Source organism: Sus scrofa, chromosome 14, assembly GCF_054392235.1.
Source record: "Sus scrofa isolate SSC_HxYL_T2T_F1_AM1 chromosome 14, Sscrofa_HxYL_maternal_Yorkshire_Landrace_v2.0, whole genome shotgun sequence".
Lineage (NCBI taxonomy): Eukaryota > Metazoa > Chordata > Mammalia > Artiodactyla > Suidae > Sus > Sus scrofa.
The window spans coordinates 30,603,425-30,630,572 of NC_139396.1; the positions used below are offsets into that span (position 1 = coordinate 30,603,425).

General features: G+C 43.3%; 1 protein-coding gene across 2 annotated transcripts in view; it reads left to right on the plus strand.

The window, feature by feature from the left end:
- Positions 1-26,408, plus strand: part of DOCK5 (dedicator of cytokinesis 5) — a 238,966-nt gene extending 212,558 nt beyond the window's left edge. For both annotated transcript variants that reach the window (XM_084997723.1, XM_084997722.1), the window contains exons 45-52: positions 611-787; positions 5,693-5,776; positions 6,469-6,606; positions 9,820-9,986; positions 21,984-22,152; positions 22,828-22,963; positions 24,246-24,349; positions 25,407-26,408. In XM_084997723.1, coding sequence (XP_084853849.1) covers positions 611-787; positions 5,693-5,776; positions 6,469-6,606; positions 9,820-9,986; positions 21,984-22,152; positions 22,828-22,963; positions 24,246-24,349; positions 25,407-25,511 — 1,080 coding nt within the window. In that variant the 3' untranslated portion in view covers positions 25,512-26,408. The remainder of the gene's footprint in view (positions 1-610; positions 788-5,692; positions 5,777-6,468; positions 6,607-9,819; positions 9,987-21,983; positions 22,153-22,827; positions 22,964-24,245; positions 24,350-25,406) is intronic.
- The last annotated feature ends 740 nt before the right edge of the window (positions 26,409-27,148 follow it).

Consider the following 27,148-nt stretch of genomic DNA (forward strand, 5'->3'; position numbering starts at 1 on the left):
CTGTGGCATGTGGAAGTTCCCAGGCCTGGGATCAAACCCAAGCCACAGCAGTAACAACGCCAGATCCTTAACCACTAGGCCACCAGGGCACTCCTCATAGCTCCAATTTATTTTTATTTTTATTTTGTCTTTTGTCTTTTTGGGGCCACACCTGCGGCATGTGGAGGCTCCCAGGCTAGGGGTCCAATCGGAGCTGTAACTGCTGGCCTACACCACAGCCGCAGCAACGCCAGATCTGAGCCGCGACTGTGACCTAACACCACAGCTCATGGCAACACCAGATCCTTAACCCACTGAGCAAGGCCAGGGATCGAACCCACAACCTCATGGTTCCTAGTCGGATTCGTTTCCACTGTGCCACAGTAGGAACTCCATAGCTCCAATTTTTAAATCATCCTTATACAGTCTCTAAGATTTCAAATAGCTAATTTTGCAGCTTACCAACATCATTTCAAGCAAGTGTGCTATCCTTATTAATAAACATAACCTTGACAGACATTCTTCTGTGGCTTGGTGGGAATTGTATGTCTTTAGAGGGGAACACTGGGCTTTTTCTAGTCTTAGCCGTGGAGCTCACAGTGTCCCTCCTCTGCCATGCTCTCTGTCACAGGAGGAAATCAGTCCTCTGGAGAATGCCATTGAAACCATGGAGCTCACCAATGAGAAGATCAGCAACTGTGTCCAGCAGCACGCCTGGGACCGCTCCCTCTCCGTGCACCCCCTCTCCATGCTGCTCAGTGGCATCGTGGACCCAGCTGTCATGGGGGGCTACTCCAACTATGAGAAGGTGGGCTGCGTCATGGGAACCCCACGGCGCCACCAGGTTGTGTGTGTCTCTCCTGCCTCCTCCAATGGCATTGTGCAGCTAGCAGATTTGCTTCTTGATGTTCCCCTCTTGATGAGTGGGCAAATGAAATTCATGAAAAGCTTGTTGTCAACCTCACACTTCCTTGGAGACCTGAAGCCACCCAACCAGGGCGAGGCCACTGTCTGGTAGAGTCACTGGAAGGTCAACCTGATATACCTCTGGTGATTCACCAGCTGTGAATTCCCTCTCCTTCCCTGTCCTCCTCTCTCCCCTGGGAGGTAGATGGCATAGGTCTGGACCCCAGACTTGATGTTGCTCTATTTGGAACTAGATTCAAGGAACCCCAGCCTGACATGGGGGACCACTGGTTGTAGGGACTACACGCTGGCCCCGGCCCTGCAATTAAATTAGTTCAACTCAGTGTCCTCTCTGTTACTCTGGAAAAACATGAAAGGAGTGCTCACTGCATGGGGATCCATTGCTTAGGGTTGGGGTGTAGCACCATTTAACATAGAGGTAATGCTTTCAATGGGTACAATTCAGTTAAGTGTAATTAATAGAGGCAGGATTTTTCATTGTTAGGTATGTTTTCTTTGGCTACATCATTTTGGAGTCCTCTTCTTGAATATAATAAACAAGTACAGCCCTGTTGAGTAGCATGCAGAGTGAGTGGGAGGCAAAGGAACTGGATGGGAAGGGCGAGCAGAACTTAGGTGGGCTGACTCTTATTTCCATTTGCACATGATGTCCCAGGAAGGCCAAGGGCTTCAGAATCAGTCGCTCCCATGACCCAGTTCGGGCTTCCCAATGGCTACTGTGTGCTCTTGGGCAAGATGCTTAACCTCTCTGGGCCCTAGTTCATATTTGAAAAAAGTAAGGAAAATACATAACTCAGTGGAGTGATGTGGAGCTTATGAGAGACACCCTGTCTCTGAGGAACATCCTACACCACCTGTCATATATAGCTGAGCCTTTATCAATGTTGGTTGATTTCCTGCCTCCTTCTACCTACTTGGAACAGAATGTGTGATTGGTTTTCTTCATGGGTGGGCTCCCCCAGGCTCTGTGACTGCTGTTCCAATCATCTCCTTTCTTCTCTGTTCTCTTCAATCTCTCTGCCTTCCTTTGTCTTTAATATTCTCAGCAGCTGGGAAAGACTCAACACCAGAGAGAAGTTCCATTTTGCCCCTGTTTGGTTTCAGTAATCATTTCCAATGCTGCAGTGGAATTTAATGTAAAACCAGGACCCAAAGTGCAATACTTTTTTTTTATATTATAATGATTTCAGTGTGTGTTTTTTCCTATAAACTCTCTGGTGTTAACTTTGATGTGTCTTTCCAAGTATTCATTTTTTTCAGGATGCCCCTAAACTCTGATTCATATATGCAATGTCTGTGATGCTTATAGGTTTATATGAAATTTTTTCTAATGTGACCATCTTCTAATTAAAAATGGGGGGAAGATAAGGATGAAATTCCCTGGTGGCTCAGCAGGTTAAGGATCCAGAATTGTCACTGCTGTGGCTCAGGTTCGGTGCTGTGGCGCAGGTTGGATCCCTGGACCCTGGAATTTCCACATGCTGTAGGTGTGGCCAAAATTAATTGCTGAATTAATTAAATGAAATTTAAAAAAAGGAAAGGAAGGACATATAAACAAATAAATTTCAGGAACTTTTTAAAAATACTAGTTTATACTTTTAATATGTATGACTTTGTACATTTCTGAACATAAGAAAAAGGTAAACTCATGGATCACCTTGAACTATTGCGATCAGTTGGGGGACCCATCATTACCTACCTGATACAAGTGGCCAGTTTTAAGGCAGCTCTTTAATCATTGCCTGAGTGATGGGAACAGAGGAGCTGTTTGCTGCAGTTTTTCAGGGCTTTCTATTGAGGCAGAACTCTGCTAGAAAAATAAACTTCTGCCCTGATGTTCCCTGACTCATCTGATGCTTTGGGAATGTCAGTGCATTTTGTCATAGGTCAAAAAAAAATTTGTTTTAACCTTCAAAAGTTTAAACTGGACTTCCTGTTGTGGCTCAGTGGTTGACGAACCCGACTAGTATTCATGGGGATGCAGGTTCGATCCCTGGCCTCACTTAGTAGGTTAAGGATCCAGCTTTGCCGTGAGCTGTGGTGTTGCAGACATGGCTCAGATCCTGAGTTGCTGTGGCTCTGGCGTAGGCCAGCTCCATTAGACCCCTAGCCTGGGAACTTCCATATGACGCAAATGCGGCCCTAAAAAAGCAAAAAAAAAAAAAAAATTTAAATTGATCGTATTCTGAAAGGTAAAGGTGGCTGAAGATTTAAGCAGACACTATTTTTTCATTTATATTGACATTCCCTGTAATATAAATCTGCTTGAATGAGTTGCTCTGCAAATGTGCTATCCCGCTTCCTTGTTGTGATGCTTGTATTCCGAATATTTGTCTTCTCTGTTGTATTCGTTTTCTAGAGCTGCTGGAACAGAGCACCACAAACAGGTATCTTAAAACAATAGGGATCTATTGGAGTTCCCATTGTGGCTCAGCAGTAATGAACCCAGCTAATATCCATGAGGATATGGGTTCAATCCCTGGCCTTGCTCAGTGAGTTAAGGATCCGGTGTTGCCGTCAGCTGTGCTGTAGGTCACAGATGTGACTCAGATCTGGCATCGCTGTGGCTGTGGCACAGGCCAGCAGCTACAGGTCTGATTCCACTCCTACCCTGGGAACCTCCATATGCTGCAGGTGTGGCCCTGAAAAGAAAAAACAAAAAATAGAAATTTGTTGTCTCATGGTTCCAGAGTCCAGCAGTCTGAAACCAAGGTGTCAGGAGTGTTGCTTCCCTCTGAGGCACGTGAAGAAGAGACAGTTCTCTGCCTTTCTCCTGACTTCTGTGCGTCGCTGGCAATTCTTTGACATTCCCCACTTTGTATGTGGCTGTCTTCTCCTTGGCTCTTCACATGACATGCACTCTGTGCCCATATGCTCTGTGCCTCATTGCCCTGTTTTGTAAGGACACAGTAGACTGGATTACAAGTCCATCCCACTCCTCTCTTTTTTTGCCTTTTCTAGGGCCTCTCCTATGGCATATGGAGGTTCCCAGGCTAGGGGTCTAATTGGAGCTGTAGCCACTGGCCTACGCCACAGCCACAGCAACGCAGGATCCGAGCCGCATCTGCGACCTACACCACAGCTCACGGCAATGCTGGATCCTTAACCCACTGAGTGAGGCCAGGGATCAAACACGAAACCTCATGGTTCCTAGTCGGATTCGTTAACCACTGCGCCACAACGGGAACTCCCCCTGCTCCTCTTAACCAATTACATATGCAACATGTGTGTCCACCTAAGGTCACAGTCCAAGGTGCCAGGGCTCAACCTGTGAATTGGGGATGACACAGTTTACCCCCAACATCTTCCCACAAAGTAAAGTGTTTGCATATATTCTCTTTTCCCCAAAAAATGGGCTGATCACTTTTCTCACTGTATCCTATAGTTTCAGGAACTCTTGGGCTTCCTATAATGGGGTGGCTTTCCTAGTAGTAAAGCAGAAGAGTGAGGGGAGATTTTGGAGGCTGGTCTTTGAAGGCACTCTCAGAAATGATGGTGAAGGGACAGGGAGAAAATAGGTAACTCCCAGTTTGAACTTTGAAGGAGTCCACATGTTCTCTACAGACCTCGGTGTTTCTGTCCCAGTGAGTTCTGTCTTTAAAATACTCTCTTGTGTAACACCTATATTTACAGTTTGAGTTTGTGGTTTTTTATTTCCCTATTATAAGGCCTTTCTGTGAATGTTTATTGATGTTATAGGTGACGGTGACATAGTCTTCATGTAAGATAATAAATGCACCTACATTTAATTTTTTTTTGTCTTTTTTTAGGGCCGAACTTGCGGCATATGGAGGTTCCCAGGCTAGGGGTCTAGTAGGAGCTCCAGCTGCCAGCCTATGCCATAGCCACAGCAATGCCAGATCCAAGCCACATCTGCAACCTACACCATAGCTCACGGCAATGCCAGATCCTTAACCCACTGAGCGAGGCCAGGGATCGAACCTGCAACCTCATGGTTCCTAGTCAGATTCGTTTCTGCTGTGCCACGATGGGAACTCCCAGCATTTAATATTTTTTAAACACTTTCACATTTATATTATTTGTCATGTTGTCCTCAAAATAGCATTTGGATAGGCAATGAGTAAGAAAGTGCCAGTATGAATCTTTAGAAATTGTGATACCACCTATAACATGTGGCAGAGCAGAAAAAACTCAGCCGTACCTCTGGCCTATTAATTTTTTGGCTCTTTCCTTTATAAGATCTAGGCATATAATCTAATGAGTAACCTTCAGATATTATCATTTGGTCTTTTCTTAATTCTTTGGGGAAGTTATTTCATTTCATTTTGTGTTTTTATTTTGACTGAACCTGCAGCATACAGAATTCCCAGGCCAGGGATCAAACTCGAGCCATGGCAGTGACCTGAGCCACAGCAGTGACAATGCCACATCCTTAACTGCTAGGCCACCAGGGAACTCCTGGGGAAGTTATTTCAGTGAATGATATTCTGCTGTGCTGATGATGATTATCTGATCTGTGTGTGTGTGTGTGTGTGTGTGTGTGTGTGTGTCTGTCTGTCTGTCTGTCTGTCCAGTGATTGTTAAGAATGTCCTCTTACTGGGAATTGCAAGATACCAGGAAGACGACACGATAGCCCATACCTTTTTGAACTGTCCACTCTGGTGGTTTTAGGGCCACCCCAGGAAAAGATGTTTCCTTAATCCTTCCTGCTTCATCAGACAGAAGACATTTTTCACCCTTCCAGGCATCCCTCCCTTTCCTTTTAGGATCAAATATACAAGTAGTATTGGGTTCTAATCAATACTTGCAATGCTCTGCTTTCAGGCTTTTTTTACAGAAAAGTACTTGCAGGAGCATCCTGAAGACCAGGAGAAGATTGAGCTGCTAAAGCGACTGATAGCTTTACAGGTGGGTTCAGGAAGTTGTGTGGTTGGACAGCTTCCCACACCCCATGGGTGGCCACAACACATGATACCACATAATCTCTAGGGCCTCCATCTACAAGCCCACTTTCAGGGTGGTTTTTTTTTTTTTTTTTTTTTTCCCCAACCCTTGCAATCACAACCTATCTTTTTTTTTTTTCTATCTATTTATTAAATAAATAAATCTATTTATCTATTCAACATAGGAAGAGCATTTCATTAGACTGCATGGTGTTGAGAAGGTCTTAGAGGGGAAATTAAACTCTGCACATTGCTTTTCTGGCTTATGTTTCCAGCTGTTGGCCTCACTTTCTCTGTTCCTCTCTCACTGTTTCTGTGAAGAGTGGGAGCAATCACAGCCCTGCAGTTCAGTCCAAGGCTGAAACCTGTCCTTTTTCCTGCATTGAAAGGCTCCCCTCCGGGGCTCACATGGATGTGCCTTGCCTGTCACCCCTTTCCCTGGTCAGTTACTTGTATCCCCCCGAGCAGATTCCTCCATCTTTGACCCAAGGGCGTCCAGTTCCCAAGCCCCACCCTGGGAAGCAGCATTTTCATTTGCTCCGTGCTGTGTGACCCGTTTATCTGTCCATCTCCACCCTCCATCCTTCCCCAGCCTCTGAGTCTGAATTGCCTTCTTCCTAAACCATATCCCATCCCTCTCATGCCCTTTGTATCCAGATGCCTCTGCTGACAGAGGGCATCCGCATCCACGGGGAGAAGCTGACGGAGCAGCTGAAGCCATTGCACGACCGGCTGTCCTCCTGCTTCCGGGAACTCAAGGAGAAAGTGGAAAAACTCTATGGGGTTATAACGCTGGTAGGCTTTGGCTAAATGGCCTCTGAGCTTGTTCTGGTCTCTTTTGCCATGTATGATGTTGATCCATTTTTGGATGCTACCTGCGTCCAAGTAGCCTAGGAATGTGGAAGTTGGGGGAGTGGACGGGAGAAGGCATAGTCTGCCTTTTTTTTTTTGTCTTTTTTTTGCCTTTTCTTGGGCCGCTCCTGCGGCATATGGAGGTTCCCAGGCTAGGGGTCGAATCGCAGCTATAGTCACCGGCCTTCACCAGAGCCACAGCAGCGCAGGATCCGAGCCGCGTCTGCAACCTACACCACAGCTCACGGCAATGCCGGATCATTAACCCACGGAGCAAGGGCAGGGATCGAACCTGCAACCTCATGGTTCCCAGTCAGATTCGTTAACCACTGCGCCACCACAGGAACTCCATAGTCTGCTTTTGATGACCTCCCACTGTTGTCATGTCAGATAGCAGTTCTCAAACTTGTTTTTTTGCGTTGTTTTGTTTTGTTTTGTTTTGTTTTTTTGGTCTTTTTGTCCTTAAGGGCCGTACCCGCACCATATGGAGTTCCCAGGCTAGGGGTCAAATCGGAGCTGTGGCCGCTGGCCTACGACAGAGCCACAGCATTGCGGGATCTGAGCCGCGTCTGCGACCTACACTGCAGCTCATGGCAATGTGGGATCCTTAACCCACTGAGTGAAGCCGGGGATTGAACCCGCAACTTCATGGTTCCTAGTCGGATTCATTTCTCCTGCACCACACGGGAATTCCAGTTCTCAGATGGGAATGACCGTCAGAACTACCTGGAAAGCTTATGAAAACACAGATTGCTGGGCCCCATCTGCGGGGTTTCTGATTCCGCTGGTCTGGGATAGGGCTTAACAATTTGCTTTTCTAGCATGTCCCCAAGTGGTGCTGGTCTGGGGACCACACTCAGAAAACCACACGGCCAGAAGTTGGGGTTTTCCTAATCCCAGTCACTGCTTATTCCTGTCCCATCTAGCCCAACGCTTAGAGTGTTTATTTTTGGTGAAACGTTCATATCCTTCACACTTTTGAAGGGGAGAAAGAATTGTGAACTACATTTTACAATGCAGATAGCAGATTGTGTGATTTTTTTTTTTTTTTTGGATAGTTGCAACATATTTCTCAATTACAATTTTCTTTTTTCCTTCTGAGAAGTTGGGTGGTGGGGTACATGGGCTAACCTTTTCTCTCCCACAGTTGATGGTTTGCTTGAGTCCAGCTTCATTTAGCTGCTCTTTTTAATTTTTTTTTTTTGGGGGGGGGGAGCTGCAGCATGCAGCAGCTTAAAGTAGGATCTTAATTCCCAAACCAGGGATTGAACCCAGGCCACAGCAGTGAAAGTGCCAAATCCTAACCACTAGACCACCGGGGAACTCCCTACTTGCTCTTTTTAACATGAGTTTATCCTGCCGCACTTCAAATGTCTTATTCTTGAACCCCAGGTTTTCAGAAATTCTCTTTCCTCAAATCAGAGCTCTGAATTTCTTTTCAAGGATTCCGGTCCCTATTCCCTTACCTCCTTCTCCATTACATTTTTCTCCAGAGTATGTTTTTGCTCATTTCTTTTAGTCATCCCAGAATTTAGTCACACCTTGCTGTGAATTTGCCTACTAACCTACTGCCAGTTTAAAAGTTTTCTTTTAGGAAAATTTTCTTTTACACAAGTTCAATGGCAGACTGTGGCTTTCACCTAATGAGTTTAGTTTTTATTAGATGCAGGCCAGTATTAACATTTGAGTTTGATAGGGTGGCCTCTGGGGATAATTGGTGCTACAGGAGGCATTTCTTAGGAGAGTAGATCAGTGCTCCTTTACTTTCTAAGATTCACCAGAGTAAGCAACAGATTTAAAGTTTCATTCTAAAACTTTTCTTTTAGGGAATTCCTGTTGTGGCTCAGTGGGTTAAGAACCTGACATAGTGTCTATGAGGATGTGGGTTCAATCCCTGGCCTCGCTCAGTGGGTTATGGATCTTCCATTGCCACAAGCTGCAGCATAGTTTGCAGATTGGCTTGGATCTGACGTTGCCATGGTTGTGGTGTAGGCCAGCAGCTGCAGCTCCAATTTGACCACTAGCCCGGAAACTTCCGTATGCCACGGGGGTGGCTGTGAAAAGGGAAAAAAAATGTTTTTTTTTCTCTTAGGCCCATATTCCAGTTTTTATTTTTAAAGGGCTGATGGAAGCTAAATTGGAGAAGCAGACAGAGGATTTTTGCTATTTTATTAATGGGTAAAGAACATCTTGGTTTTCCTCTCTCATGTGTCTGGCAGAAAATAAGGGCGAATTTTTCTCTAGTCTTAGAAACAAGGTAGGTTTAACCTAAGTTGTATCTATTAAGAATATAAGGGAGTGGGGGAGGGGTGAATGGAGAGGAGGGATGGATTGGGAGTTTGGGTTTAGCAGATGCAAATTATTATATATAGAATGATAAACAACAAGGTCCTGCTATATAGCACAGGAAATGATTTTTAACCTGTGATAACCATAATGGATGAGAATATGAAAAAGAATGTATATATGTGTATCACTGAATCACTTTGATATAGAGCAGAAACACAACATTGTGAATCAACTATATTTCAGTGAAATAAATTAAAAAGTAAAGAGTTGGAGTTCCCGTCGTGGCGCAGTGGTTAACGAATCTGACTAGGAACCATGAGGTTGCAGGTTCGATCCCTGGCCTTGCTCAGTGGGTTAAGAATCCGGCGTTGCCGTGAGCTGTGGTGTAGGTTGCAGACGAGGCTCGGATCCCGCATTGCTGTGGCTCTGACGTAGGCCGGCAGCTACAGCTCCAATTGGACCCCTAGCCTGGGAACCTCCATATGCCACGGGAGCGGCCCTAGAAAAGGCAAAAAGACAAATAATAATAATAATAATTTAAAAAATAAAAAAAGTGAAAAGTTGTTTAAGATACCAAAAGTGAATTTGCAACCCAGACTTTAAAATGTCAGGATGCCGAGATATATAATTACAAAATATCTCACTGCATCATATGATAATAAAGAAAACCAAAAGTCACCAAAATCTTTCAAACAACAACAAAAGAACATAAGTATTTGCCGTGTTTAGCAACTGCTGCACCCACCCATCAGAGTGGGGTGCCAGCCAAAACAGATGCTTGCTTGTCACATACCAACGGGGGACTGCACCAGTTCATCGGGGCTGAATTCCAAGCCAGCTAACCAGGAGGGGTCCTGTCTCCTTTAGCCACCGAACTTGACCGAGAGGAAACAGAGCCGCGCAGGATCCATCGTGCTCCCTTACATCATGTCGTCTACACTGCGGAGACTGTCCATCACCTCCGTGGCTTCCTCTGTGATCTCCACCTCTTCTAATTCCTCGGATAATGCTCCTTCCAGACCCGGATCTGATGGGTAAGGGTCTGATCTGCAATTGCCAGGATAGATGGGGTAACTGGTAATGTTTGCCTTTGGTCACCAAAATGAGCCTTGGTCAAGGGAGATGCATCATCTCTTTACAAGGAAAATAATTCAGAGTACTTGGGTGATTAGCCTTTGAGTCTTTCTCATCATCTTCCTCATGAGAAATACCATTATTTACATGATGGTAACATCAGTTAAAAAAAAAAAAAAACCACCCATAATCCTATCACACCCTATCACCCCCCATTATATCCTATTTCATTTGTTTCATAATAATTTCTAGTTATTGCTTGCTTTTTTTCATTATTTCAATTTTTAAAAATAATTTTTAAATTTATTTATTTTACAAACAGGCAGTATAATCACATATGAAATTTTAAAAGTACGAAAGGGAATACGTGATGAAAAAAATCTCCCAGAGTTCCTGTTGTGGCGCAGAGGAAACAAATCCGACTAGGAACCATGAGGTTGCAGGTTCGATCCCTGGCCTCGGTCAGTGGGTTAAGGATCCCGTGTTGCCGTGAGCTGTGGTGTAGTCCGGCAGCTGGAGCTCCTATTAGACCCCTAGCCTGGGAACCTCCATGTGCCGGGGGTGCGGCCCTAAAAAAGCAAAAAAAAAAAAAAAGGAAAATTGTCCCACCAGTCCTTGATTCCCAACTCGTCAGTACCGCTCTCCAGAGACAGGTGATGTTAGCATTTAGGTTCTCATTCTTGGTGCCTTCCCAACAGCTTTATCTAAACCGCAGCAGTTCCTAAGTGTATGTTCTTCTTCAAAAACTTTGACATATAAATGGCAGCTTATAATTCTCCCTTTACCTTGTATTTTTCACTTACTAGATCTTGAAAATCATTCCATTTCAGAGCACAGATAACCTCTTTTCTTTGAGCTTCAGACATCTCATGTTATCTCTACAGCGCAGTGCACTCCATCACTGTCTGTTGGTGGACATTTAGTTGATTTAAGCCTTTACTATCACAGCAGTAATGGCAATGAGTAACCTTAAAAATATGTCATTTTGTATAGTATACCAAGTATACTCAAGTATACCAGTATGAAAAAAATTCCGGAAGTGAAATTGCTCTGTCAAATAATATAACTGTAGTTTTCAAAATTATTCCTTTTTTTTTTTTTTTAAGGCCACACCCATGCCATATGGAAGTTCCCAGGCTAGGGGTCGAATTGGAGCTGTAGCCGCAGGCCTTTGCCCCAGCCACAGCCACATCAGATCCAAGCCTCGACTGCAACCTACAGCACAGCTCCCGACAACAACGGATCCTTAACCCACTGTGCGAGGCCAGGGATCAAACCCGCAACCTCATGGTTCCCGGTCAGATTCATTCCTGCTGCGCCACAGGAACTCCCTAAACTGACTTCCATGGAGATTATACTCCTTCGCAGTCCCACGGGCAATACACAAGGGTGCCTGATCACCCACACTTGTCACCAAATTGTACTATCAGGCCTTTTAATTTGTGCCAATCTGATAGGGGGAAAGTATTTTCTTGGCATTGGATTTTTGTCCTGTCCTGTTTTGTTTTTATTGCATTTCTCTCATTTTGTGTGGAGTGAGTATCTTTCCATTTGTTTAGTAGCTGGTGTGTATTTTCTTTTCTGTGAACTGTGGTCAGATATTTTGTGTCCGTTTTCTATTGGATGTTGGCCCTGTGTCTGTGATATGAGTTGAAATATTGCCTCTAGTTTTTCCTTGTTTTTTTTTTTTTTTTTTTTTTTACTTTGCTGCTAATTTTTTATTAAGCTATATACTGATTTTTTTAATGCAGTCAAATAAGTTAGTATTTGATTTTATGGCTTCTGGATTTTATATCATAATTCAAAACCTTCTTTAAGACTACAAAAAACTGATTTTAGGGTTTCACTGTTTACAATAAAATCTGTGGTTCTTTAGAATTTCTTCTGATATAAAGTGTGATGTATACAGCCAACTTCTTCTTTCCCTATGGGGCTACCCAATTCTCCCTATTACATTTAGTGGGCAAACCATCTTTTCTCTACTGATTTGAAATGTTGGTCTTATAAAAAAAAAATCAAACTCTAATGTATTTAGTCCATTCATGGACTTTTCCCCAGTTTCTTAGATCTACCTATGTGGTTCATGCACATAGGGAGATTACTATAAATTTAATTACTGTAAATTTAAGGATTCTTAATTTCTAGTAATGCTTTTTCAGAATTTATCTGGTTTTTTTTTTTTTTCTTTTTAGGACCGTACCCACGGCATATGGAAGTTCCCAGGCTAGGGGTCAAATCTGAACTGCATCTGCAACCTGTACCTTAGCTCACAACAACACTGGATCCTTAACCCACTGAGCAGGGCCAGGGATCCAACTTGCAACCTCATGGATGCTAGTCTGTTTCATTACTGCTGTGCCACTGTAGGAATTCCTATCCGGTTGATTTTATTCATTGCTCATTTTTGGATTAACTTGTTTGGAATCCTATTGTTTATCAGGATATGTTAAATTTATGGACTAAAATTTATGGGTTTTTGATGTTAAGCCTTTCTTGCCAGAAATATGGAGTGCCTTTCCATATGGTCAAAAGTAAAGTATTTTTAAGGAGTGAATTTATAATTGTGTTCAAGTGGAAAAGCATGTACTATTTTGTGACATACTGCTCCATTTAATATACATGATGAGTCTTTAGCATTATTGTGTATTTTATTGTTCTCACTTGACTCAGCACTTATTTGTTATTTTGTAATTCCATGTTATAATAATTATACCACAAAAATAACCTGTCCAAATGGCCTTCTACCTGGAAATCAAATGTTTATTATTTCCTAAATGATTTATCCATCTTTTTCCACTGACATATGTATTTTTACATTGTTGGCATTTAGAGCACAGATGTAGTTTGGTAACTTGCTTCTCCTCTTCGTCATTTTATTATAAGCATTTGCCATTGTTGCCTTTTTTTTTCTTTTTTTTTCCTTTTTTTTTTGTCTTTTTGCCTTTTCTAGGGCCACATTCATGGCATATGGAGGTTCCCAGGCTAGGGGTCCAATCAGAGCTGTAGCCACCGGCCTACACCACAGCCACAGCAATGCAGGATCCTTAACCCACTGAGCAAGGCCAGGGATCGAACCCACAACCTCATGGTTCCTAATCGGATTCGTTAACCACTGCACCACGATGGGAACTCTGCCATATAATTTTATTAATCATTTTTGTTGGCTCTCTACCATTGCATCATATGAATGTGCCAAAACTAAATTTTCTCCCTATTATAGAATATTTAAGCTGTGTCATTTCTATACAGATAAAAATTCCTTATAAACCTAAGATGATAACATTTAGGTGGTATCAGTATAAAATACATTTACATTATTAAGAATTGTAGCAAAGACATGTGTAGATATGTTGTAGTTACTTAGGATGTATTCTCAGATCACTTCTTGGCCTTTAGTTGAGATTAAGTGTAGGATGCATTTCCAGAGGCAGATATTACTCAGAGGGAGAGGTTCTTTTTGCACTTCTTGATATCCTAGAAGTATCAGTGTGTAATGCCCTACACTGTATGAGTGACTATATAGTTTTTCATAATATATTTATCCATATTAGGTATTTGTACTATTTTCAGTCTTTTGAATTCCTAAATATTAAATAATACCTACTTTTTTTTTTTTTTTTTGGTCTTTTTAGGCCCTAGCCCACAGCGTATGTAGGTTTCCGGGCTAGCAGTCAAATTGGAGCTGGAGCTGCTGGCCTATGCCACAGCCATAGCAATGTGGGATCCAGACCTCGTCTGTGACCTACACCACAGGTCACAGCAATGCCCTATCCTTAACTCACTGAGCGAGGCCAGGAATCGAACCTGTGTCCTCATGGATACTAGTCAGATTTGTTTCCGCAGAGCCACGATGGCAACTCCAAATAATACCTACTTTGGAGTTCCCGCTGTGGCTCAGTGAGTTAAGAACCCGACTAGTATCCATGATGATATAGGTTCGATTCCTGGCCTCACTCAGAGGGTTAAGGATCCAGCATTGCCGCAAGCTGTGCCATAAATCTCAGATGCGGCTCGGATACCGTGTTGCTGTGGCTGTGGTGTAGGCTGGCAGCTGCAGCTCCAATTTGACCCCTAGCCTGGGAACCTCCACATGCTGCAATTGCGGCCCTAAAAAGCAAAAAAACAAAAACAAAAAAATTTCCCTGCTGATTACTGGGTGTGGCATCTGTAAATGGTCGCTCCTTTCTTGGTGGGATGTATCCATCCTATTTGGCACATGGGAGGCTGAGGCCCAGAAAGAATTCCTTTATGAAACACAGTGCAGTGTGTTAAGGGAAGCCAAAAGGGACTGCAGAGCAGGCCGCTCAGTACGTGCTCAGAACGCCTACCTAGTAGGGGCCCATACCAAAATTAATCATGGGTGTTTCAGGAAAATTACTGAAGTAGTCAATATAAGAAAAAAATACAACACAAACATTGTGGGACTAAAATATCATCATTTTATGGCTTAGTTTGGTTCCTAATTAGGCGCTACTGAAACTCACATCTTTTCCTGTCAATCTGGTGACCCACAGTCACTTACCTTAGTTCTTAGCCTCTCAGGTAAAGTGATAATAGAACAAGTAGAATCTTGGGTTGTTGTTTTTTTCTCTCTAAACAATTACTTTTTTTTTTTTTTTTGGTCTTTTTGCCTTTTTAGGGCCACATGCATGGCTTATGGAGGTTCCCAGGCTAGGGGGCTAATGGGAGGTACAGCTGCCGGCCTACACTGCAGCCACAGCAACACAGGATCCGAGCTGCATCTGCGACCCACACCATAGCTCACAGCAATGCTGGATCCTTAACCCACTGAGCGAGGCCAGAGATCGAACCCAAAACCTCATGATTCCTAGTCAGGTTCATTTCCACTGTGCCACGAGGGGAACTCCAACAATTACTATTTTTTTAAATTTTTTATTTTCATTCAAGTATAGTTGATATACCAATTTCTGCTGTACAGAAAAGTGACCCAGTCATGCATAATGCATACGTTCCCTTTCTTATCTTCCATCATGTGTCTATCCCAAGAGATTGGATATATAGTTCCCTATGCTATATGGTAGGACCTTATTGTTTATCTATTCTAAATGTAATAGTTTGCATCTATTAACCCCAAACTTAGTCCATTCCACTCCCTCCCCCTCCCCCTCGGCAACCACAAGTCTGTTCTCTGTGTCTGTGAGTCTGTTTCTGTTTTGTAGATACTGTGCAATGTATTTGATTCCACATATAAGTGATATTACATGGTATTTGTCTTTCTCTTTCTGACTTATTTCACTCAGTATGAGAATCTCTAGTTGCATCTATGTTGCTGTAAATGACATTTTTTCATTCTTTTTTATGGCTGAGTTGTACTCCATGTCTTGGCTATTGCGAATAGTGCTATGATGAACATATGCCTTTTTCAGTTATAGTTTTGACTGGATATATGCCCAGGAGTGGGATAGTTGGATCATACGGTAGTTCTATATTTAGTTTTCTGAGGAACCTCCATAGTGTTTTCCATAGTGTTTATCCAATTTACAATCATACCTGCAATGTAGGAGGGTTCCCTTTTCTCCACACCTTCTCCAGCATTTGTTATTTGTAGACTCGTTAATGATGGCCATTCTGACTGGTGTGAGATGGTACCTCTTAGTAGTATATCTAATAATAAGCGATGTTGGACATTTTTTCATGTGCCTGCTGGCCATCCATATTCTTTGGAGAAATGTCTGTTTAGGTCTTCTGCCCATTTTTCAATTGGGTTGTTTGTTTTTTTTTTTTTTTGATGTTGAGTTGTATGAGTTGTTTTTATATTTTGGAGATTAAGCCCTTGTTGGCTGTATCATTTGCAACTATTTTCTCCCATTCCATAGGTTGTCTTTTCATTTTGTTTATGATTTCCTTTGCTGTGCAAAAGCTTGTCAGTTTGATTAGGTCCTTTTTTTATTTTTGTTTTTATTTCTATTGCCTGGGAGACTGACCTAGGAAAACATATCTAAGGTTAATGTCAGAGAATGTTTTGCCTATGTTCTCTTATAGGAGTTTTATGGTGTCATGATTTATGTTTAAGTCTTTAACCCATTTTGAGCTGATTTTTGTGCAGGTGTGAGGGTGTGTTCTGGTTTCATTGGTTTACATGCAGCTGTGCAGTTTTGCCAGCACCATTTGCTGAAAAGATTGTCTTTTTCTCATTTAATATTCTTGCCTGTTTTTTGTTTGTTTGTTTGTTTGTTTGTTTTTTGCCTTTCTAGGACCGCACCTACAGCATATGGAGGTTCCCAGGCTAGGGGTCCAATCGGAGCTGTACCTGCCAGCCTACACAAGAGCCATGGCAATGCAGGATCCAAGCCATGTCTGGGACCTACACCACAGCTCATGGCAATGCTGGATCCCTAACCCACTGAGTGAGGCCAGGGATTGAACCCACATCCTTATGGATGCTAGTCGGGTTCATCAACCACTAAGTCATGACGGGAACTCCCTAATTCCTGCCTCCTTTGTTGAAGATTAATTGATGGTAGGTGTCTGGGTTTATTTCTGTGCTCTCTTTTGTGTTCTGTTGCTCCGTATATCTATTTTTGTACTGGTACCACACTGTCTGGATTACTATAGCTTTGCAATAGTGTCTGAAGTCTGGGAGAGTTATGCCTCCTGCTTTGTTCTTTTTCCTCAGGATCGCTTTGGCAATTCTGGGTCTTCTATGATTCCATGTAAATTTTTGGATTATTTGTTATAGTTCTGTGAAAAATGTCATGGGTAATTTGATAGGGATCACATGAAATCTTTAGATTGTTTTGGATAGTATGGCCATTTTAACAATATTCTTCTAATCCAGGAGCATGGGATATCTTTCCATTTCTTTGAAAGATTCCTTTTTAATTTCCTTTTTTAATGTTATATAGTTCTTAGCATGTAAGTCTTTCACCTCTTTGGTCCCTGACCAAATACTATTTGAAGTGATTCTTTTTTTTTTTTTTGGTTGTGCCAGTGGCATGTGGAAGTTCCCAGAACAGGATCAAACCTGTACCACAGCAGTGACACTAGGTCCTTAGTGATACTTTTTGTTTGATTTGGCTTGGTTGGTTTTAAGAATGAGGAGAATGTTTTTTGGAATTTAGTTCAACGATTTTTTTTTTTTTTTTTTTTTTTTAGTCTTTTTAGGGCCACACCCATGGCATATGGACATTCCCAGGCTAGGGGTCAAATTGGAGTTGCAGCTGCTGGCCTATGCCACAGCCACAGCAATGCAGGATCTGAGCTATGTCTGCGACCTACACCACAGCTCATGGTAATGCCAGATTCTTAACCTGCTGAGCAAAGCCAGGCATCAAACCTGCCTTCTTATGGATGCTAGTCAGATTCATTTCGACTGAGCCACAACAGGAACTCTGATATTTGTTATATCAGAATAGATTTCAGATAAATAATAGTGAGTGGTTTCTCACTTAAGTATACTAACAATTGGAAAACCAAAAAAAAAAAAAAATGCAAATTCAGACATATAATCTTTAAAAAAGTAATAATAAAAGATGATCCATGAAAGGAGAGGGTGATTTGAAATAAGAAAAAAGAATTGTACTCTAGAAGTATTTTCCATTTTGACTCTCCTGGTTTCTTAACCAGACTTCCTTAGTACTTTCTCTTCCCATGTCGTCGCAGAAGAAGGCAAGATAATTTGTAGAAAGGGAATCCTAGAGTATTAAAAGGCGTAAAATGACCTAGGACGGATATCAACCAAATACAGTGTATGAATCTTGTCTGGATCCTGACTCAAATAAATCACTTGCCAAGAAAAAAAAAATATGAGACAGGAAATTTGAACATTGAGTGGATGTTTGATGAAATGAAAAAATTATTCATTTTTTAGGAATGATTTTGGGACTGTAGTTATGTTATAGAGATGATCCCTGGCCTTATAGAGATATGCATTGAAATATTTATAGATGAAATGCTATGACATCTAAGAATCACTTCCACATCATCCAGTGAAGAGCAAGGACTCTGAATGGGAGTATATAAGAAATAAGATTGCAGTTTTCATCGTGGCACAGCCAAAACAAATCTGACTAGAAACCATGAGTTTGCAGGTTTGATCCCTGGCCTCGCTCAGTGGGTTAAGGATCTGACATTGCTATGAGCTGTCGTGTAGGTCATAGATGTGGCTCGGATCTTGGATTGCTGTGGCTATGGCATAGGCCAGCACTTGTAGCTCTGATTAGACCCCTAGCCTGGAAACCTCCCTATGCTGTGGATATGGCCCTAAAAAGCAAAAAAGAAAGGAAAAAAAAAAAGAAATAAGATTGACCATGACCCTAATCACTGTCAATACTAACTAATGTATACATGAGAGTTTATTATAGTCTCTCCACCCTTTTTTTTTTTTTTCTTTTTTTTTTGTCTTTTTTAGGGCTGCACCCATGGCATATGGAAGTTCCCAGGCTAGGGGTCGAATCGGAGCTGTAGCTGCTGGCCTACACCACAGCCACAGCAACGCTGGATCCTTATTAACCCACTGAGCGAAGCCAGGGATCGAACCCGCAACCTCATGGTGCCTAGTCGGATTTGCTAACCACTGAGCCACCATGGGAACTCCAGTCTCTCCACTTTTTAATGTTTGAAATTTTCCATAATCAACTGTAAGTCATTGTCCCCTCTTAAGCATCTCATTTTAATATTGACATATTTAGTAATTAGTGATACTAAACTTTTAAAAAATGGCATGGATTTCTTTTTTGTGATATACCTGTTTATATCCTTTGACAGTTTTTAAAAATTGAACTACTCATATTTTTTTTAATTTCTAAAAGTTTCATGTATTAATGATATTTTCCATCTAAAATATGTACAGCAAGTAGTTTTCATTTACAAGTGATGCTTTCTGCCAAACTGAAGCTTTTAATTTTTTTTTTTTTAGCTTTTAATTTTTAAACGCTTAAAGCTGGTAGCTGTTTTTCAGTTGTCTTATTCCATACCGAAGATTTAAAAAAACAAAACAAAAAAATTTTTAGAGCAATTTTAGCTTCACAGCAAGACTGAGGGGAAAGTATAGAATTCTCATACATCTCTGTCCCCACACCCCACCCCTGGCCCACCCAGACAGGCTCAGCATCACCTGCCATCAGCCTCTAGCACCTGAATGATACATTTGTTACAACTAATGAACCTACATTGACTCAGTACAATCTCAGTGTCTATAGCTTGTGTCTGAAGCTTACTTTAGGGTTCACTCCTGGTGGAATGCGTGCTGAGTTTTAATAAATATATTTACCATTGCAGTATCTAGTTTAACTGCCCTAAAAATCACTATCCCTCCAAACTTTTAATTTTTACAGAGTAAAATCTCCCAAATTTCAGAGTTCCCTGGTGGTTCAACAGGCTAAGGATCCAGCATTGTCACAGCTGTCAGTCTGATTATGGCTGTGGTGCAGGTTGGATCCCTGGCTTAGTAATTTCTGTGTGCCATGGTTCTCCCCCCTAAAAAAAAATCTACCAATTCGTAGTTAAACTAGAACTTATTAAATACCCATTCAGAAGCTGTAAGCAATATACATCAGAAAAATAGATTTTTTAACCCTCCTCTTTTTTATTTACATTTTGCTCTCTCCATCTCTACCCCTTTCCTTCACTCTACCATCTGAGAATGGCTTGCATACATCATGGCTACAGAACAAACGGATTGTCTTATTGTAACCACATACCACATGCAGTTCAGCTTATAAATTAAGGAAATGTGACGTTGACACAATGCTTTAAGCTTACAACTCATATTCTAGTTTTACTAGTTGTCTCAGTGAGGCCTAATAGCAATTTCTGGTGCAGAACCCAGTCAGGATCACATATTGTATTTAGCCATGTCCTTTTATTCTTTCCTATTCTTTTTGTCTATTTTTAGGGCTGCATCTGCGGCATATGGAAGTTCCCAAGCTAGGGGTCAAATTGGAGCTGCAGCTGCCAGCCTATACCACAGCCACCGCAATGCAGGATCTGAACTGCATCGGCGACCTATGCCACAGCTCACAACAAATGCCGGATCCTTGACTCACTGAGCAGAGCCAGGGATCAAACCCGCATCCCCAAGGATAACAGTCAGGCTTGTAACCTGCTGAGCCACAGCGGGAACTCCTCTTTATTCATTAATCTGAAATCATTTCATTGGCTTTTTCTTGTCTTTCATAAAGCTGACATTTTTGAAGATATGAACCAGTTATTTTACAAAGTTTGTTTGTTTGTTTGTTTGGTCTTTTTGTCTTTTTAGGGCCACACACTCGGCATGTGGAGGTTCCCCAGCTAGGGGTCCAATTGGAGCTGTAGCCACTGGCCTACACCACAGCCACAGCAACGCAGGGTCCAAGCCATGGCTGAGACCTACACTACAGCTCACAGGGGATCCTTAACCCACTGAGCGAGGCCAGGGATCAAACCTGTGTCCTCATGGATGCTAGTCAGGTTCATTAACTGCTAAGCCATGATGGGAACTCCTATATAATTTTTTTTTTTTTTGTCTTTTTGCCATTTCTTGGGCCACTCCCACGGCATGTGGAGTTTCCCAGGCTAGGGGTCTAATTGGAGCTGTAGCTGCCCCCTATGCCAGAGCCACAGCAACGCGGGATCCGAGCCACGTCTGCTACCTACACCACAGCTCACGGCTATGCCGGATTCTTAACCCACTGAGCAAGGCCAGGGATCAAACCCACAACCTCATGGTTCCTAGTCGGATTCGTTAACCACTGCACCACGACGGGAACTCCTCCTATATAATTTTTTTTTATGTGGGTTTGTCTGATATTTCCTCCTGCTTGGGATTCAGGTTATACATTTCTATGTGATGTGTCCTCTTCCAATATCATATCCAGAAGCACATGACCCATTTGTCCCTTGTTGGTGATGCTAAGTATCATGTGTTTAAGATTTTATCCATTTTCTTTTCTATTTTTAAAATAATACTTACTGTTTTTGCCTTTGCAATTAATAAGCAATTTACAGGGCGCTATTTTGAGACTCTCCTGCTTCCCATCAGACTCTTCCCCTCTAAAGCATCTAATCATGGTTCTTGAATGAATCCATTTTCACTATGGTGCTTGAAAATCTATCCCTGTAATTGAAAAAACATTTGGGAAGTATTCCTGTATGCTAGGCACTGTTCTAAGCATTTTGTAATCACCCTATGAGGGAGATACTATTATTATCTCCATTGCACAGATAAGGAAACTGAGAAATGAAAACATTATCTACCTTAGGTCAACCAGCAACTAAGTGTACATAGGATTTGAACCCAGGCTGTAGGCCTCCAGAGCAGGTGCTTTTATTCCCTATGTAAAGTTGCCTATTCATTTTACTATGGGAACTTCGTCTTTACCTCTAAGTTTAACACGACCTTGCCTTTCTGGGATAAGATAAATATTCACTAGTGTTTTCTTTCCATACTTGGATGGTCTCATTTCTGTACATATAGACCTTGAAATATTCAATTGGCAGTTGGAAATCCAGATTTTTTTTCTTTTTTTAAATGATTTTTGTTTTTTCCATCATAGTTGGTTTACAGTGTTCCGTCAATTTTCTACTGTGCAAAGTGACCCAGGCATACATATGTATACATTCTTTTTTCTCACATTATCATGCTCCATCGCAAGTGACTAGATATAGTTCCCAGTGCTACACAGCAGAACCTCATTGCTTACCCCTTCCAAATGCAGTAGTTTGCATCTATTAACCCCAGATTCCCAGTCCATCCTACTACCTCCCCACCCACTTGGCAACCACAAGTCTATTCTCAAGTCCATGCATTTCTTTTCTATGGAAAGGTTCATTTGTACCATATTAGATTCCAGGTATAAGTGATATCATGTGGTATTTGTCTTGGAAATTGAGATTTAGAACTTGAGAAGGAAGCTACGGTCAGTTCAGTTGAGGAGTCCTATCCCGGGTTTTTGGAAGTCAGTTTTGTCTGTCTGCTGATGAGTGTTTTCTAACTTTGTCCTGGTCATGGCTGATAGGTCAATCCTGGAGCCGCTTTTGGAGCGCAGGGCCTCGTCCGGGGCCAGAGTTGAAGATCTGTCACTCAGAGAGGACAGTGAGAACCGGATCGGCAAGTTCAAGAGAAAAGACTGGAGTCTGAGCAAGTCCCAGGTCATAGCAGAGAAAGCACCAGAACCTGATCTGCTGGTAAAATAATGATAACAACAATAATAATAAGCCCCATAAGGTTTGCAAAGCTTTCCCAGTATCCAGGCCTTTCACCCTTCCCTTCTCAGCTGTGAGTGACCAGATGCAAGCCTAGCGCAGTGTCTCAGGAAGCAGCAGCCCATGGTAGGGTCACATCTCAGACTGTGCTCAGAAAAGCGTGCACAGAGATCAGAGTCTCGAAGTCAGTAATGGCACAAGATTTACCCACAGGGCAAACATGTGGGTTGATGCTTGGAGTTGTGGTTCTCACCACTGTGTTCCATGAGTCCGTCCAAATATGGTCATTTCCCTTGTTTCAGCTTAAAAAAAAGTAAAAGGTACTTTTTCCTTCCTAAGCCACATCAAGGTGTCAAGTGTGACAGGACCAGCTGTCCCTGGAGAATCAGGGTGGCTCATTTCCAACCTAAATGACACAGTCCAGCTGTGATTAAAATCAAGTCCATGGCCTGCCAGAAAATAGCCTATGGTTCGCTGCTTCCCTATGAGAGCCATGGTGTCCCCCACATGCCAGTGTGGTAAGCTGAGAGAGGGCTTCTGGAATTTTGCCCTTCAGCAGTTTCTACTCTGCAGACAAGGTTGTTCCAAGCATTGACCTGAGTTCAGCCTTCCTCACCGTGAGAATATTTTGCTGTGTTTCCTCCCTCACCCCACTAGAGCCCAGCCAGAAAAGCACAAAGGCCAAAGAGTCTCCAGTTGTCGGACAGTCGGCTGACACCGTTTCATGGCTCTTCTCCTCAGCCAACAGCCCTGAGCCCACCTCCACTCACTCCTAAATCAACCAGGACCCTGAGTAAGTTCGCCTGTAGAGACCCCCTCATACTCATTTTACTAGAGGATGGAGGATGCTGATGAATCTGGACCATTTTTAATCAAAGTAGCAGCAAGGTGCATGAGATTTTCATAACGGTGGTGCAGTTCAGCGGTAGTGGGTATAATTCAATTAGATGAGGGCTTGGCAAGGAGTCCTTAGGTTGCTAAACTAAAGGCACTGAATTTTTCGGTACCGGGATCCACTGTACCATTTGTATCCCTGACCCTTCAGTACAGGGTCTCACTGCCCCTTTTCCAACTGTGGCCTAAAGAGGTAGATCCAGACTAGGACTAGAAAGGGAGCAATTTAGGAACTATTGGGTAGGTAGCCGTGTACTTTGTATAGAGAAGTGTCCGAAATAAGGACAAGAAGTAGACCTCTTCCTTGTACTACTTCCAGTCCAGCTTGGGGAATCAGCAGTACACGGTGCCTGAGAAGAATTAGAAGGTTTCCTTAGTGCAAAGGAATGAGGGAGGGGTAAACCATCCCATCACATGGGAGACAGTCATCAGCCAAGAGTCAGAGATAATCAGGTGTTCCCGTCATGGCACAGTGGAAACAAATCTGACTAGGAACCATGACGTGGCAGGTTCGACCCCTGGCCCCGCTCAGTGGGTTAAGGATCTGGCATTTTGCCGTGAGCTGTGGTGTGGGTCACAGACGCGGCTCCGATCTGGCATTGCTGTGGCTGTGGTGTAGGCCAGCAGCTGTAGCTCTGATTGGACTCCTAGCCTGGGAAGCTCCATATGCCATCCTCCATAGGGTGCGGCCCTAAAGAGACAAAAGACAAAAAAAAAAAAAAAAAAGTCGGAGATAATCAGATGGGTTTTCCTGGAGGAAGTGGATATTGCACCCCTTAAATGATAAAACTCTAGCAGTTCGATTTAATCAGTGTTTATTGACGACCTCATATAGGATGGATGGATGCTTTTTCTAAGCACTTGGAATGTATCACAGAACAGAGTCATACCCTCATTTCTAGAAAACAGTCTCATCTTCCCCTTAAGAGGAAAAACCTTAAACAAAACATGGAATTGTTTTGCTTACGAACTTCCTATGAAGCCTTCTGGTGAGTGAAGGTGCTCCATTATGTCCCAAGGGGTAATAGGTCTTCTTCATTCCATCCACAGAAACCGTCCAAAGGGACCCTAACAATTTGATTGATCAGGTTGGTGTAGGTGTGAGAGTGGCCAGCAGAAGCTACGTGAGATTCCTTGATGGATTCTCCTCTCTAACATGATCTACTTTGTGTTATTCCCAGGCTCCCCATCGTTGCAGACAGATGGGCTGATGACAGCTACTGTCCCACCACCCCCTCCCCCCAAAAGCAAGCCCTATGAGAGCAGCCAGAGGAACTCCACAGAGGTAGGGGGGCAACGGCCAACACTGGGGCCAGAGAGCACATACCACTCATCGGAATACTATATTGGATTTCCCAAGATTTGTATTAGGCACATTTTCCTATAGATGTTCATTCTAATCATTTCTTGGTTCAATCCTAAAACCGTAAAAGAGAGGGGAGTTTTCAATGGGAAGGAACACTATACAAGCAAACCTTTCATCAGATTGAATGTACCTCTCCCTGGGTCCAGGGGAGTGAATGAAGAAGTGAGTTCTGGGAGTTCCCATCGTGGCGCAGTGGTTAACGAATCCGACTAGGAACCATGAGGTTGCGGGTTCGGTCCCTGCCCTTGCTCAGTGGGTTAATGATCCGGCGTTGCCGTGAGCTGTGGTGTAGGTTGCAGACACGGCTCGGATCCCACGTTGCTGTGGCTCTGGTGTAGGCCGGTGGCTGCAGCTCCGATTCAACCCCTAGCCTGGGAACCTCCATATGCTGCAGGAGCGGCCCAAGAAATAGCAAAAAAGACAAAAAAAAAAAAGAAGTGAGTTCTGGAGTTCTTGCCAGGGCTCAATGTGCTTGGTAGTGTCTCTGCAGCACCAGGATGTGGGTTCAATCCCTGGCACAGTGGATTAAGGGATCCAGTGTTGCTGTAACTGTGACAGAGGTCACCACTGTAGCTCAGATCTGATCCCTGGCCCAGGAACTCCATTTGCCATGGGGCAGCCAAAAAAGGGGGAAAAAACGTTCTGGTTCACATTTGAGGAGTTTTGAGTAAGTGACAGTCATTCTGGAAGGGCTTCTGAAGACTTAACTTCCTTCACGCAACACATTTATTGAGTCTCTACTATATTTATAGACCAAGTACCCAAGTATTGGGGATATAGCAGTGTTGGTGTGTATCTGATTCACACAAGGGAAAAGGGGGAGATTACATCAGTCCTGTTACCCTTTTCACCTTGCAAAGGCTGGGTAGATAAACTCAGGTCAGTAAGAAGTGCAGGCAGAGGGTTGGAAGTGAGGAGGAGGGGGCAGAATTAGGACACTAAGACTCATCTCTCCTTTGTGTGTCTGCCCCACCAGGTGGCGCCCCCACTGCCCGTCCGCAGAGACGCCAAAGCCCCACCCCCACCACCACCCAAAGCGCGGAAATCTGGCATCCTTTCTGCTGAGCCTGGATGCCAGTAAGGATCTCCTTCTCTCTCTGGAACTCTTGAGCGCCTTGGACCACTGACGCCTGAGAGCTGGCCTCCAGGAGGCAGGATCCTCATTGCAAGGCTCCTGCTGGCTGCCTTTCCTGATTTGGGATTGAAGTTCACCAGCTCAAAAATGGGTTTTGTTCTTTTGAAAACTTCTCAGATTGAGGCCTGAGGCCATGCTCTATCGCCTCCAGTCCACGTGGAATTCTAGAATTGGCCATGACACCCCAGCCTCCAACACAGTGACACTGGGGGCTACAAAAGCCTGGATCCGTTCTTTAGTGGGGGTGGTGGAGCCATCCCAGGAACCTCCTTGGAGGAATTTCTTGCTTTGCTTCTGAAAAGCTGCGCTTATTAAGACTTTGTTTTCTCACGTGGATGTACCCTATTTCCTGTGACGTATTGGAAGAGAGTGAGATCAAGGATTTTGGAAGCTGGAATAATCTATCTTTCTGAGGCCGACTGTGTCTCTTTTGCAGAAAAGAACATCTTTTGAATGGAGATCGGCTGCTTCCAAGTATGAACGACAGTCATTGAAAAACCGTGGACTCGGTCATAGCCCTGAGCTCCTGTGTCCCTCCCACACCTCCCTGTGGTGTGGGAGAGCTGCCCCTGACCCCCCTCCCATCCCCAGGAGTCCCTCACACTCCCAACTAATGTCCCTTACTGCACAGCAGTCACTCCATCCTACCATGGACTCCGGAAGCTCTTTCTTTAATATACAGTTTCTTGTTCTGTTACCTCCTCTGAGCTCAGATCACTGGATATGAGGGACTTAGACGCCCGGATTCAGCAGCCTCTCTTCAGATCCCATTGGGATGGCTCAGCGGCCCCTGTCTGCGACCTGATTTTACCCTGGAGAATACAGTGCAATATCTCTCTTTGATTATTGATTCCTCTTGATTATGGGATTAATTTGATTACATGCTTATGATATTAATGTCAATATTCTCAGAAGAAAAAGTGGGGTGATTTGGGAGTTCCCTACTGTCTCTTGGTTAAGGATCTGGCATAGTCACTGCAGCGGCTCAGGTCACTGCTATGGCTCAGGTTTGATCCCTGGCCTGGGAACTTCCACATGCCTAGAGCACGGCCTCTAAAAAAGAAAAAGGGGGGGGGTGATTTTAGAGGATCAGATATTACCGACACATATGTAAATAGGCACACAAAGTTAAAGATGTTTTAAGCTGGAAGGGCCTTAGAGGATATATAAACACCCCCCTCATTTTGTAGAGAAGGAAATAGAGGCTAAACACAGAAAATGCTACTATCGATTGCTGCTAATAACTCAGCTTGCTCATTGAGGCTACACCCACATACCATCTAGAAGGCAACCCTGACAGATTCTTTAATCCCTCCCCCTAGTTGGAAGAACAGCAGAAATGTCCCAGATAGGTCTGTTCTACCATGATGTTTCGGGCAAAATGGACAACTTTTTGACTGTGGATCCCCTGGGACAGCCTGGCCAGATCCCCCTTCCTTCAAGGTAAACAGAAGAGAGAGATTTCACCTCTGAGAATCTGGGTTTGCTTGCCTGCCTCCTTGTGTGCCTGTTTCTGTCTTTAAAGAGAGACGTATGAACTCATCATGGGGTCAAAGGAAGTGAAAACCTCTGAGACATGTACC